Source organism: Microdochium trichocladiopsis (genome assembly GCF_020744255.1).
Source record: "Microdochium trichocladiopsis strain MPI-CAGE-CH-0230 chromosome Unknown B0I36scaffold_1, whole genome shotgun sequence".
Taxonomy (NCBI): domain Eukaryota; kingdom Fungi; phylum Ascomycota; class Sordariomycetes; order Xylariales; family Microdochiaceae; genus Microdochium; species Microdochium trichocladiopsis.
Window position 1 is genome coordinate 2,325,320 of NW_025763544.1, and position 14,043 is coordinate 2,339,362.

Genomic DNA, 14,043 nt, shown 5'->3' on the forward strand with positions numbered 1-14,043 from the left:
TGTCTTGGGCGGCGGTGGCCGGATGCCCTGTGCGATTGACTTTTCGAGCCTGTGCTCATGGGACGTGCAAGACCGCGAACGATCCCCACCTCCAGAGCTCCTCCAGCCCCGGCTCTCTCGCTAGTCATGGCCGAGGATTCTGTGGCCAAGCAGTCCAAGATGCGAAGCGTACCTTTCTGTCCAGGGAGCAGCTGCGCAGCGCACCCCACGGCAAGGTAGGCTACTACTGCCCGGGCTGCCGGCCAGCCAGATAACTTAACCCTAAGGTAATTAGCAGGCATGCCGTCTGGTTGCTGCAGTTGCAGGCGACGGGGAGCGGACGCGCCCCATCGCAACCTGCATAACACGACACGACGCCCGGCTGCGATTGGCGCGGGCGGCGCTGGGGTCTGACAAGAGAGCGTCTCCGCCCCTTCCATGGGGCGGGCGGCCATGTCTTATTGCGTCCTGGCTGGCTGGCCCACGGCGGCGGCCCCGGCACGCACCCTTGTCTCGCCCGCCTGGCCGGTTGCTGTTATGGTCGTAGTGTGTCATGCACGCTTGTTATTGTTGTTCCTGCGGCGCCCCAAATAATAAATAACATCACGCCCATTATGGATGCGCGTGTCTCGCCTGTGACGGACAGCGTGCCATGCTCTGAGGCGGGCGGTGCTTGGGCACAAGGCCAAGGCAGGTAGATCCCTTCACAGTGCAGTCACTGGCGCACAGTGGCTCGCTCTGCCCATCTACTGCGTGCAGACAGACCTCCCAGCTAGACCGTCCCATCCAGGCCGTGCCCGCAAATATTAACGGGTTTGTTTATTCTGGTCTCCGAGCCAGCCTGCAGCACTGCTGGACATTAATTATTACATTACGCATGGCGGATCGGACAACCCACTCCAGCCCATGGCCAACATCCCGGCCTTGTGCCCATTACTGCATATCGCCTCGAGGTGTTGCTCGCCCATTCCTTGCCAGGCCCCAGTAGATTTTCTTTTCCCTGTTGTCTGACCAGACATTTGCGTCTGACGCCCATGCTCAGCGGCGGCCCGTTGCATCGTCCGAAAAGCAGCTGAGCTGCCACGCTCCTCGCCGCCCCGTGCCGTCTCGACTCGTCTCATCTCGCACGCACAAACTCGGGCTGCGGCATCCGCCTTTTCCTTTCGCCGCCTCTTGAGAGAGCTGCCTGCTGTGTCTGGCCTTGCCTGAGTGACTTCCACCTGGGCCTTCCATTCTTTCTTTCCTCGACGGCCGCGCTCTCTCTTTTGGCCTCCTCCGGCACCTGGTCCAGCAAGAGGCAGCCGCCATACTCTGACCGAGCTCAACAAGGTCTGCGCCTGGCCCCTCTCGGACGCCCGACCGCAAAGGCAGTCCAGTCCAAAAGTTCGCCCACCATCGGCGAGGGCGCGTTATTCCACCGCCGCGGCATCAGTACCGTCAGCATCTTCAGAGACAACCCTTTGTGTGTCGTTGTTGCTCATTGCCGCATCGCTCAGCAACAGTCCTCGGAACAACAAGCCCAACAACGAACAATGCTCAGGCAGATTTCGGCGACATCTGGTGTCTTCCCTTCCTCCCATCCTGCCCTGGCCGCCGGCCTCTGGCTATTTTCTTAGGATCCTGTCTGCAGAGATGCAGGCTATACCAAGTGTGAGTCCCGTCGATATGCTATTCTTCGCCTTTTTTGACAGACATCCTCCTTGGCCCGGGACTCCTCTGGTCGTGGTGGCACTCGAGAGCCGCGGGTCTGCTGCGCGGGATGGAGCGAGTGGGCACTGGGAACAATCGGCCGTCACTGGGCTCGATCGGGCAGGCCCCACGATCCGGCTGCGCTGAAACCACACCAATTCTGCGAAGGTTAAGCCCGGCGGCCGTTAATTACCTGCTTCCTCTTGGACATTCCTGGCCCTGCCCTCCCCATTTCTCTCTCGGTTGTGTCCCTGCAGCCAGTCCCATGGCTTCTGCCGCCCTGTTCGTCCTCCGCTAATCTGGATTGCGTGCCCCAGCTCATTGCAAGCGGCACTGCGGTCGCTGCAGCGACTACCGGCTTCGTCTTTGGACAATTGGCAGATGGTCACCTTGCGGATCCAGAGTCATTTACAAAGCGGAAGTCGTTCCTTGCCACAGACTCCACCTTCAGGCCTGAGTCAACACAAAAGACCGGAGAAAAGCGCTCCGCCCCGGCAGACACTGCGGGCGCCGAGGTCTTGCCATCGCCATTGCTGTCGTCGCCAGCACAGGCCGCTGTCGAGAAGCGGCACTCATCAACACAACCCACTGACCCCTCCCCTCCACGACTACCGCGCCAGTCCTCCGATACTCGGGTCACCCCTCCACGGTCTTCCAGTCGTCGCCCCCCGACAACAGGTTCAAGACTGGCTGCAGAGGCAGGCTCAGCCGAACCGCGAGACTCACTCTCTTCCAACGGGTCTTGGCTCCGCCGCATACCCTTGCGTCCTCTGTCACAGCACGGCAGCTTGCGTTCCAGCGTCGGCCCAGACTCGAGCTCGATAGCATTCTCGTACGCCTCAGGTGCCCCGATATTGGCTACCCCTAGGCACCAAGCTGTCGTTCTTCCCCCAAATAAGCTTGTGAAGAGAGCGTCTGCTGCCAATAGCGCGGATCCCATCGCTGTCGTTCAGTTAGGGTCCCGGCCTCAGCTAACACTGCGGCGGCCGGCGACAAGCCACCAACGCTCAGCTACCTTACAGCAGCAGATCGATGTGGAAGCGTTGTCGGCATCGCTTAATCAGGCCTCGCTCGACTGCCAGACCAGACCACGTGCACAGACGTTGGCCATCTCCCAGCAGGACTGTGCTGAGGGCATCCCAACCGAGGTTCCCTCTTGGAAGTCCTTCTGGCACGTACGCATCGGACGCCAAGCACCAAAAGGCTCGCCCTTCCGGTCGAACGAAGGGGCCAGGGTGCACGGCACCAAGCGCGTCTGCCTCGAAGAAAACAAGCCCTCTTACGTCTACCTGGTGAAACCGAAGACAGTAATGACGACAACTGAACAGCCTGTTCCGCTCGAGGACACGCTCCCCCAACCGGTCACAGATGCCAGCCCATCAGCCTCCAACAAGTCAAGTGTGTCACCGGAAGCGACGCCATCAAGGGCTCCTCGACGCTCAACGTCGTTGAATTTCTCTTCTCCGACAAGCTGGATATCCAAGACCGGCAGCATTCGGCGACGGAAGCGTGGAGACCCCGCCCCTGGTGGAAAGAGGGCTGTGTCTGGACCAATGGATCAGACGACTGAGCCCGCACTCCCGAAGGAGGAAAACGTTGCTCTGGACTCATCACCCAAGGACAGGCAGACAAGTCGAGCGGAGGCGGACCTGACTGCCATCTTCAGACCCCCAAGAAGCCGCCAGGGCTCTGTGTCCCCATTGCCGCCTCCTTCGCGGAGCTCCAGCCAGCGTAATTATCGGCCAGCTGAATTGGCTGAAAGCCCCATGCAAGTCGACGGCTTGGTTGCGGCAAACAACTCAGTCATGCGCATCGATTCACGTACGTCCCAGTCTCGTTCACATGATCGCGCCTCGACAGTTGCTAGTTCTGAGTATTACCGAGGCTTCACGTCGGGCGACGATGACGATACGGACATAAAGACAGATACGCCTTTCGACTCCTTCCGCACCATGGCTTCAAGTCGAAGAAAAACAGGAGACACAACTCTAGACTCTCTGTTTGACGAATCCCCCCCGGCTCAGCTAGCCTCGCAAATAAACCCAAGAGACTCTCCATCCAAGAGATCCTTGGCTTCCCTTATGAGGACGGTGGTAGGATTATTGAGGAGGACGAGAGTGTCCCAACGCCAATCCGTGCAAACCACACGGCGAAGCAGAATGGGGTCCACGGAGCACTTGATGATCTCACTAATGATGACATGGACAAAAACTTCCGAGTGTCCTTTGACGATGATGATGACCTTGAATGGGCCCAAGAAGACGAAACGCATGTGTACACTAATCTTTCTCCCCCGAGTTCGACGAACTCGAGACGTGCGAGCCCGAGCTTGCGGATGGCATTGGCGGCTATCGATGGAAACTCGCCACACGAAGGACCTCACGGCAATTCGGGTGAGCGACCACGCAGCACAGTTTTCGACTGGGTGGAGCAGCAGCCCCACGAGCAGCATTTTGGGGAGAGCCAAACCTTGCGGCCAAAGACCGCTTATGGCAAGAAGGACCGCGATATCCGAGGTGGCCGTTCTGCAAGCCGGAAAGCCCCAACCGCAGCACACATTCGCAGCCAAAGCGTACCTGTAGTGCAAGATCAGCCGGAGGCGACAAAGCCAACACCGAGATTCGGCACTTGGGGTCTCGGCAGCAAAAACGTTAGCGAGGACTGGGATGCCGACTTCGAGTTCGATGAGGCCATCCCAGAAGATCCTGCGGAGACGGCACAAACGAACCGATTGTCCATGGTCGTTCCTCCGTCGATCCAGGCGACACAGCATACGCTTAAAGCTCATTCAGGGCAGATCAGAGAACTTTCACTTTTGGTCAATGACCTGAAGCGTCTCTGCCGGCTGGGACGAGAAATGCAGATGATGAACGGTACTTCCAAGTTGCTGTGGCTGGAGGCCGAAGATGTCATTGCTTTGGCTTCACCCGACGAGGATGAAGAGTCTGAATTGGCGGACGGCCCCACAAAGGATGAGGAGAACAACCGGCACGACCGTCAGAGTATTATCACAGATGAGCGCTTCACGGCCCAGGGTTTTGATGGCAGTTCTCTCGACGCCACTCACAATCAGCCTAATCACGCTGGCAGACAAGTTGGCCATGAAGGGGCGCATCCTACGGCGCGACGGAGATCGGTCTTCTCTCCCGAGGACGACATTTTTGGGACATGGGATCATTTGGCCGAGCCTGACTCGCGACCCAGGACGCCAGAGAACCGAAGCTCCATTCCCAAACCTTCGACTGCCACAAAAGCAGTGATCGAGGCCATGCGCGCACGGACGAAGCAGAGGGTGCCCGACGCCCAAGTTGGGGCTGACAGTGAACTCAGCTCGCGGCTCAATTTTGATACAAATAGCTTGAAGGACCTTGTCAAGCGAGCAAGCGAACTTCGCGATGCCCTGTCTGACCTGGTTCGCGCGGCGGATTGCATCGCACCAAGCCCAGCCCGTACACCAAGACGTAGCGACAGACCTGACGGCAGCCCGGCCTTTACCCGGGTCTTTGACGAGCCGAACCCAAGTCCCTCACGTAGACCCCCACTACCTCATGCCAGCACGACTTCCTCCTTCAATAGCAGCTCACTCAGCACATCGCCCACGAGTGGACTGAGCCAGAGGCTCCACATGATGACCGTCGGCTAGGGCGCTCCGATGGAGGCTCCGATTAGGTATCGTGTTTTTCGCGTCTAATTTCCGACGAGTGGACTTGTCACGTCCCTAGATCCATATCGGCATATTGGAATTTTGTTTTACTGCATAGCGAACGGTCATGGTTTTTTTGCGAACCTGTTCAATCATTTCTGGGCACGAAACAGGGTGGTCTTAGTGTAATACTTTGCAGATGGGCAAGAGAGGCCCCCATAAAAGAGCCGCTGGGCTAGGTTCGAGCATCAGCATTCGTCGAAGTACACTTCGCGGCATTGAAAGAACACTCTGTCATCATCTTGGTGTATTGGATACACCTGTATACCATTGGTCATCATCTCTGCATTCCGGGCGAGTGGGGGTAAAAAGAAGTCAGTTTCTGGTTCTTGGCGCGTTGGTTGTTTTGGTAGAGCTGCATCGCATAAAGGGCGAGAAGAGCAATAATTGATTTCGTCCCAACCCACCACCAACCTGTCCCAGTTCGCGTGATGCAAGGTCCGTCGGTGACAATTCAATCATCGCCATCATCAGTCATAGCTACCTAGAGAGAGCCACTCGTTTCCACGACGGCAACGTGGTGGCGACCCCCTCTGGAGCCGCCGCCAGGCCTTCGTGTGTATATCGGCGCACGGATGACTTGGAAAGCCGAGCAAGGAGGACATCATCGACCAGCCGAGGACGGGGGGGTCCCTTATCTTGCGGGACGTTTGGTATGAATTAGAATCCAGTGAGCACGGCGTGAGACGATGGGTGATGCTGATGATGCACGAACAAGACTACACGCCGGCGGCAATTTGTGCGCATGGAGGGAGACACGGGTTAGACCTCTGAGGAGATCGGTCACTTGGCCTGAAGGGAGAAGTGAGAGAGAGAGAGAGGGAGTGAGCAGGGCACGGGATCATCAAAGAAAACGAAAAGTCAGTCCCGCGTATAGTATTGTATTGTGGCATGCTTCGTTATGGCATCATGTTCGTAGCAGATCAAAAGAAAAGGCAATATCAGCCAAACGCAGGGTCATCACGCAGAGATTATATCATGACAGCAAGCATTGTTTGATCACGGGAAAAAACTGGACATGCAGATTGCGATGTGTGGAAGTTGAAGAATTGATATTCGCACAAGGAAAACCACAGCCTAAAACTTTTAATCTCAACCATACTGCGCGCACAAGTTTTGTGCCGCCAGGGAGCCCATTTCCGATCCAAAGAGACAAGAAAAATCATATGCAACTCCCAAGCCAGACAAGTACTTGGGGCGCTGATCGTACTAAGAACATGGGACGAATGTGACAGAATAGATCCTCGACGAGTAGCGTCATAGTCTAGAGCGCCGATAGCAATGGACTGGTACCACTGTCTCCTGTTTGTTCGTTTCAAAGGAAAGGTTGAGGAGGCTGAGGCTCGCAAGCGCGAGAGGCTAGCCCCCTCCAGTTCTGGCAAGCAAGCGACACTGAGAGAAGGAAACAACATTGAAACAATCAAGCTCCTCGCGAGAGAGCTATCCTCTTCCAGTGGTCACGCTCTTCTTCGAGCTTCGCAATCTTGTCCTCAAGATCCTCCAGCTTTTGAGCTTTACGCTCGCGAGACTTGCGAGCGGCAAGGGTGTTGCGGGCTCGCTTCATTGCAATGTTGTCCGAGGGATCGTCAACAACAATTGGAGGAAGAGGCTTGTCACGACGCCGGGAGTTGACGCCGGACACGGACGAGTGCCGACCATGGCCGGCCGAAGTGGGCGAGGTGCCCGACTTGCGGCGCGGCTGGGAGGCAGACTCGACATCAAGGTTCTGAACAATGGGGGACTGATCGATGGCTGCCAGGGCAGCCTCGGTCATTGCGCTGTCCTGAGGGAACAGAGGGAACCAAGCGTCGGTCGAGCCGGCGCTCAGGTCGAAGTCGGTGTGGCCAAAGTTGGGAGACACATCGAAGCCGTCGAAATCAGGGGACCCGTTGTAGAGAGAAGGCGAAGTCAAGTTGGTAAAGGCCGTAGAGCCGGGAGCAGACGGAAGCTCGCGGACAAACAGATCCTGAGGGGAGACTGTGCCCAAGTTGGTCGAGCTCGAGGTCGAGCTGCCAGCCACGTCGTAGCCCGAAGCAGCAGGAGACGGGTAGGCCGCGGTGGGGACGCCACCGGTGAAGGCCGCCATGTCTTCAAGCGTGAGAGCGTCTGGGAGAGGTTCATGTGAGTAAGGCTGGCGAGTGACGTCGTCTGCAAGCGGGGAGAGCATACCGTTGAGATCCATGGTTTTGGCAGGGGCGCTCTGATTGAACAAGGGAACAGGGGGTCTCTGGGGCTTGTTCTGCTGCTGGTGGTTCAGGGCCGGAGAGTGATACCGATTGGTGAATGCCGGAGAGGACGTCTGGTGACCAGTGGCCTGGATGATCTGAGCGACTCGCTGGTTCTGGAGGGCAGGAGACGAGGCTTCAGTGGGAGACTGGGCGTTTGAGGAATGACGTCGGTTGATGTTGTTGGTGTTGTTCATAGATCCAAAGACTGCTGCGTGGGCAGGCGAGGAGAAGGATCGATTAGCGCTGGTCCGCTGGGGCTGGTCGAACAAGACAAAGTCCTGCTGAGGGAAGTCCGAGTCGCTGTTGTTGTTGCTGTTGTGCGCGGGTTGTGCCGGCAGGCTCGAGGAACTGGAGGGAAGCCATGGTGACTGTTGGGAATCCGTGGTGAAGACTGGAAAGTCTTGGAGGGGAATGGTTGCGGAGTGGGGAGAACGGTTGCGAGCGCTCGAGAGTGCAGATTGCAAGTTCAGTTCAACCTGGGAAGGAAGAGCTGGGGAGGGGGGTTGAGTGGAGTTTATGGTGTTTATGGTTGGAGACTGAATGTTGGCGGTGTTGCCGGAGACTGAGGGGAAGCGCGGGGCGGGGGCTGCTTAACGCATCTTGGATGATGTCGTCGTGGTTAATGTGCTATGTGTGGTAGATGCCTGGGGAATGAGGAGGAAAGAGAGAGAGATGTCGCGGAGGGTGGGGGGGCGAGCGCACATAAAGTAATTTTCTCAGGCAGCAATCCTCCTGGCGGGCGGGCGGTGGTGGACACGGCCAGTCTGGCACAGTCTGCCACCGGTAGCGCGCACAGTCAGCACCTGCGCGCAGGTGCAGCACGAGCAAGCCCGCGCTGCCCGCCGCAGGATTGCGCGGCCAATCAGGGGCCCCTGTCGCGAGTGGGCACGCGCGCCGGCTCCGTGGGAGGCAGTGGGGCCAGCCGGCATTGCCCCGGCTCGGGCGAGGTCGCTGCATAACTGGCCCGGCTGGTGGCTCGCAGCGGCTGCTGTTAGGCGGCGACCCAGCCGCGAGGTGTGACTCATACTTGCTTGCAGGGCGGAGCCCCCCCTGCAGCCGGAAGGGCGCAATCCTCCACTTTTGCACTTTGGCGCAGCAAGCCATCGCGCTCTCGCCTGGGTTGCTCGTCGCATCGCATTCGCGTCGCATCGCACTCTTCGAACCCAGAATTCGTAGCTTGAAGTCCGTTCCAGTCAGGCGCGCCAGACCAACCTCAATAAATCGATGATGGGAAGCAGATCGCGACGCGACAAGACACGCACCATGGAGGGCTGAAATGGATGGGTCCGTTGGTCCGCCTGTCAAGTCAAGATGTGCGTCCAAGCGTGTGGGCGGGCTCCGTTACTGACATTCCAGCTCCGGCTTCTGCCACCAGTTCAAGAGCACAATCTCCACATGGCGCGCTGCGCCTCCAGCACTCCTCATTGGCTGAACCTTCGGCGAACTGCTTTGGGAAAGCGGCACGTTGCTCCGGCCCAGCACCGCCCGCAGATGTCGAAGATGGCTGTTTCGAGACACTGGACGGAGTTAACCACCTAATCTACTCCGATCGGCTGTCGTACCCTTTCCCATCTTGAAAGGCCTCGGACCAGGCGCTTCCCACTGGACGATGGGCACGAGCTCCGGCTTACATGGCGCAAGGGTGCGCCCTCGTGAGCGAGTGGTCGACCAGCCAGACTACGGGATAATACACAACCATTCTTGACGTCCGCCACTTTAGCACAGCTCCAAGACTGGCCTAGTGGCTGCCGGGACACTGTCACATTTGTCAGCCGTGGTTGAGGACATGTTGGGGTACACACTGTGCTTGGCTGGCCCAGGTTCATGTTCTGTCCACGGCACAGACACGCAGTGTTTCCAACAACCAGCCTTGCCTGTCAGCACATCTGCTTTCCTTCTCGTGTTACAAGGTTGTTTCTCCCTCTCAGGGACTCAGACGTTACATCCAGCTGGAGCTAGCCTTTGCTCCGCCGATGAGCATGCATGCTCACTCGCAAAGGTACAACAATCTTTTTCTGTGCTATGCCCGCAACCGGGAGTAGCTGTGCGCTTGTGCTATGGTCCGCACGCACCAAAAATACAGTCGCTCATCAAGTCGTCCAAGTATGCACACATATAAGACGATGAGGAGCGGATACCTGGATACCTCGAGTACCCGTTTGTGCGTAGCACGCACCGCCTGCAGGATCCATTAACGCGCAGAGAGCTCCATCAATGGATGCATGCAGTAACGTCAAGGGACTTGGACGACTGCGATCAATCAGAAGGACCAATTGATGTAACTGTGGGACACAAAGCCCTCGAGCCTGTCCATGGCCGTCCGGTGTCTTTCGCGTCGGCAGCTCTCATTGATCGTGAACCCTGTCGATGTCTCTGGCAGGGGTTTGCAATTGAGTTTTGTGACTCACCCATGCTTGCAAGTGCTGGGCTTGGCGTTCTCAGAACCGTCGCAGACTGATCCCTGTGGCCGTTGTCTGAGACAACCGACTTCATTCTCTGAAGTCCGTCAATGATGTTGCGTGGTGTTGTCTGGTTTCCATACAATGCGTGTTCTCAGAACCAGACATCCACCCAAGGTTGGCTGCGATGCAGCGACCACGAGGAGGTCAGAATCTGACAGTCCATCTACAACGCGCTTGATTATTCTTGCAAGCAGTTCCGAGCTCACATGTATACAATACCAGAAGTCGAGCAGATGACGTTGGACCATGGTGGTTACTTGTGTGACAGAGCCAGACCACTGATCACTACAGCGCTCCGGATTCAAATATCATTCGGGCGTTGCCATCATTGCCCCCAGCTGCAGGCCCGCCATATCGCTCTGAATCCACTGGATGCTGAGTGGGCCAAGGCACATCTCGCCAGTTCTCATGGGCAAAAGGACGACACGAACGGGGGTTATCAGGCTGGCCCCAAGGGTGAGGTCAGAAGCAAAGCGCCTCCGGAATAACCGTGTTGGCGATCTGCTCCCAAAAAGAGTGGTCAGGCGTGGTCTCGTCCAGATGACTCGTCGTACTCTGCGAACGCATGTATCGCTTGTCTTGTAAAGCCGGACCATGGTGCCTTCTCGGATGACTGCAGCTGAACAAACCCAACTTTGGACGGCATATACCCATAAGCATGCTTGCGCGCTCAATGCCTAGCGTTCAGATGCAGATGCGCAAACATGTAGAATACTAGGTCGAGCAGGGTAGGTCCTGCAGGCGACCTCCAGACTCGTGGATGGGGAGGCGTTTATCTGATGGGAGAGGGAGAGGACGGCGGCTACAGGTCCAGTGAGAAGTGAGAATGTGGTGCAGGGCTCCATTGGTGGGTGATACCTAGTGTGGAGGTCCCACTGCTCCTCATGTTCACTCAAGTGATGGACCGCATTCGCTGCGCGCAGCAGGATCCTCAGAAGTGCACACAGAGGCCACCACCAAGCAACTTCTGTTGCGACAAGGTCGACTTGGTGGGAAAGGACAATGGGAACAAGACCGAAATGCCTGTGGGAGGGACGGTCCTGCCTTTTGGCGTCTTACACCCAAGTTTCTGATAGAACTGGAGTGATAAGGTTGCCGCGTCATTGAGCCGCAAGAGAGATGTCAACAGTCAGAGCTACCGAACTGCTGCTGACACGGTCACTCCTGCGCAGAGGACATTGTTTGATTGGGATTTCCTCGCCTGAAGAGGACCTGATGATGAGCAGCTGTATTGTGCCGTGCCAACACCGGGACAAGCTGCAATCTCGCGGCGCAATCTCGAGGCCAGCCAGCCAACCGCCGCGCTGCAGGGCCTGCCCGCCCGCCTGGGGTACTGGGCTGGGACCTTGATCGACCCGCAGTCAATTACCGCCCCCGTCCTCCTGGCTCTCACCTCCGTCTAATCACGCTCTGATCCAACGTCGAGACCTGCCTTTCTGCTACGCCATCCGCGAATACCGTCGTCCATTCTGGCATCCGCCGACCGTCCGCCCGCTGCTCCTCCCCCCTCTCCCGCCGCCACGTCGTGCCAACCACCACCGCCCGACCACGGCCTGCCTGCCTCCGCGGCGCCCTCACCGACTATCGCGACGTGCACCGCCGACAAGCTGAGGTTCTCAGACTCCGTCGCCACCGACAACAACAACGACGACGACGACGTCGTCCCTGTGACGCTCGTGCGCGCGCGTTCGCCGCCTCCCAAGTACCTTTACTCCGGTCCGCCCTCCGAGGCATCGGCGTCCACCTCCTTTTCGCTCGCTTCACCCCGTCCGCCGCCCCCGCCACCACTCTACCAATTCGGCTCCGCCGAGGACCTTGCCGACGAACACTTCTCCAGCACAGAGATTGTCGACGCAGCTGCAGCATCACAAGCCTGTAACCCGACGTCAGGCGCCGCCCCAGCCTATTCTTCACTTGACGACGCCGGGGCCTCATCCTCGAAGCCCACTGCCACACACCAGGTAGTTGTTGCCGACACCAAACGCGCCCTTCCTCAGGACACCAAGGGAGAATCCTCAGACCGCAAGACAGAGGAAGCCTCCGAGCCTCCGCCCGCCTACGAAGAGAGCTTCAGTCCGTTACTATCATTCACCTACATCATGGCTGCTGCCGGTGGTGCCTCGAGTATCATTACTCAAGTCCAGCAAGGAGGCCCTCCTATCAATTCCATTGGAGGTTTGTGGGCCTTGCGCCAATTCGAGCGAGTACTCCTCAAGATCCAGGCACTGACACATGCATAGATGTCGGCGCCGATGAGACAATCACGATGGACCTGCGGTAGGTATCTGTGAAATCGCCACGAAGCACCCCTGACAAATGTGAACTTTGGGCATGTCACTGACAATCTCATACACAGGGGCACGCGCTTCGTCCTGTCCAGAGACGAGCTGCTCACCCTGCCCGAGTTCGTGCTACTCTCGCTTTTCCCCAATGGACTATTCCCGGAGGGCCACATGGGTGGCTTCTCCGAAGGAGACGCGATCCAGGTGGACGTATGTATTCCCAGTCATATTTTCCAAATACCCTCCTCAGATACACGCAGCTCCACGGGCACACTGAACCCAAATCCCATGAATACCTTCCTCCCGAGAGCCAAGACGACCCGCGAGCTCCTCTCCAATATAATTATCCATTTCACTGACCTCACTTCCCAGTATGACCCCGCTTCCCTCCAATACATGCTGGACTTCTTCCGCAATGTTGCTCAATCTATCCCCAACGAGACTTCGCCCACAGCCTCACCAGATGGTGGCGTTGTGCCTATTGACTCTCTGGGTGGTCGTGGAGAGGATGCCAGTAAGCGCGCTGGTATCATCGTCCTTCGCGAAGACCTGGATTTCTACGCCATCCCTCCACGCCCAGACATTGGCCAGGCCGAGATGATTGAGGTCAAGCGTGCGGCGGCTCGGGCACTTCTGAAGCAGAATGGCATATTCTCCGGCTTGAAGCGCAGCGATGAGCCAGGCACTACTGAGGCGCATCTTATCGAGATGCTAACAGCTGGGTGAGTTGTGTCTCTGGACTGTAACTGCTATCGAATGCGCAGGGTGCTGACTTCTTCGCTAGCGGTTTCAACCACGACGATCGCTGGGGTCACCGTGCCGGCGAGCCCAACAAGGCCGTCGTATGCAGTCTTGCTCTTGCACGCCTCCGCAGCGACATCAGGGGCAACGAGATGGGCAGCAACGCCGTGGGAATGGCGCAGAAGCTGCTGCTCTTCTGGCGCAAGCCGGCCCGGCGCTGCTGGTGGGAAGGCGTTGACCTGCAAGACGTCGAGGGCGTTGACGGGACACTGAAGGTCTGGATCCGCAGGGTATGGACGTTAGAGATGAGCGTCATCGGGCTGCGTTGAGAAGTTCTCCTCAAAAGAGCACGGCTTCTCTATGAACAGATGGACAGCCTCCGAGGGCTTGTCGCATCTCCCATCCATTTCTATACTCTCTCACCCTGCCTCTTCTTGCTTTTTCCCTCCCCAATCTCCTTTCCCTTCCCGCGCCAGCATACACACACACACACACACACACCTACACAACTCTGTCAGCATCCGCGTTGTAACGAGCAAGCGACGACGTCCGGGCATTGCCAAATCCGCCAATTGACTTACTTGAGCCGGTATTCTCCCTTGTTGGCCGTGCCCGCCTAGGTACCAACATGCATGTGTGTACATTCTCATCCACACCAAGGACAGCAGCAACATGCATGCGATGAGCTTCACTTTTTTTTTTTTTTTAAATCTCCCAGTCTTGGTTGGGGGCTAGCCTAGATACGCACATGTTTTCTCTTTTTGGCTACGAGTAGAAAAAGTTTCTTCCCTAGGGTGTCGTTTGCATCGTTGTTGTGGCTTTGCTTGCTTGAATCAATCAATGAATGTGATGTCTGTGATTCAGGCTTTGCCTCGGATAATCGCGTTGCAGTAATGTGAACGGGTGTCGTTTATTTGGGGCGACCATGTCAAAATGAAATCATCTTGGCTGTTGCGTCC

The 14,043-nt window shown here is 57.3% G+C and overlaps 4 protein-coding genes across 4 annotated transcripts; 2 read left to right on the forward strand and 2 right to left on the reverse strand.

Moving 5' to 3' along the window:
* Nucleotides 1-1,611: 1,611 nt before the first annotated feature.
* B0I36DRAFT_344068 (uncharacterized protein) lies at nucleotides 1,612-5,311 on the forward strand (the record flags this gene model as incomplete). Its single annotated transcript, XM_046156226.1, has 3 exons — nucleotides 1,612-1,629; nucleotides 1,926-3,630; nucleotides 3,693-5,311. The coding sequence occupies 3 exons, from the start codon at nucleotides 1,612-1,614 to the stop codon at nucleotides 5,309-5,311; spliced, it is 3,342 nt and encodes a 1,113-aa protein (XP_046018357.1).
* A 1,095-nt stretch (nucleotides 5,312-6,406) lies between these two features.
* Nucleotides 6,407-8,258, reverse strand: B0I36DRAFT_310421 (uncharacterized protein). Its single transcript, XM_046152250.1, has 2 exons — nucleotides 7,541-8,258; nucleotides 6,407-7,477 (listed from the first exon to the last, which is right to left on the reverse strand). Exons 1-2 carry the CDS (start codon nucleotides 7,791-7,793, stop codon nucleotides 6,792-6,794), a joined length of 939 nt encoding a protein of 312 aa, XP_046018358.1. The 5' UTR covers nucleotides 7,794-8,258; the 3' UTR covers nucleotides 6,407-6,791.
* Nucleotides 8,259-10,945: 2,687 nt separating this feature from the next.
* Nucleotides 10,946-13,911, forward strand: B0I36DRAFT_379303 (uncharacterized protein; the record flags this gene model as incomplete). The annotated part of the gene is made up of 6 exons (XM_046160759.1): nucleotides 10,946-10,998; nucleotides 11,488-12,236; nucleotides 12,302-12,338; nucleotides 12,418-12,553; nucleotides 12,716-13,065; nucleotides 13,128-13,911. The coding sequence occupies 6 exons, from the start codon at nucleotides 10,946-10,948 to the stop codon at nucleotides 13,411-13,413; spliced, it is 1,611 nt and encodes a 536-aa protein (XP_046018359.1). The 3' UTR covers nucleotides 13,414-13,911.
* Nucleotides 13,431-13,911, reverse strand: B0I36DRAFT_8509 (uncharacterized protein). The gene has a single exon (XM_046163457.1). The coding sequence runs from the start codon at nucleotides 13,756-13,758 to the stop codon at nucleotides 13,504-13,506; it is 255 nt and encodes an 84-aa protein (XP_046018360.1). The 5' UTR covers nucleotides 13,759-13,911; the 3' UTR covers nucleotides 13,431-13,503.
* Nucleotides 13,912-14,043: the final 132 nt, after the last annotated feature.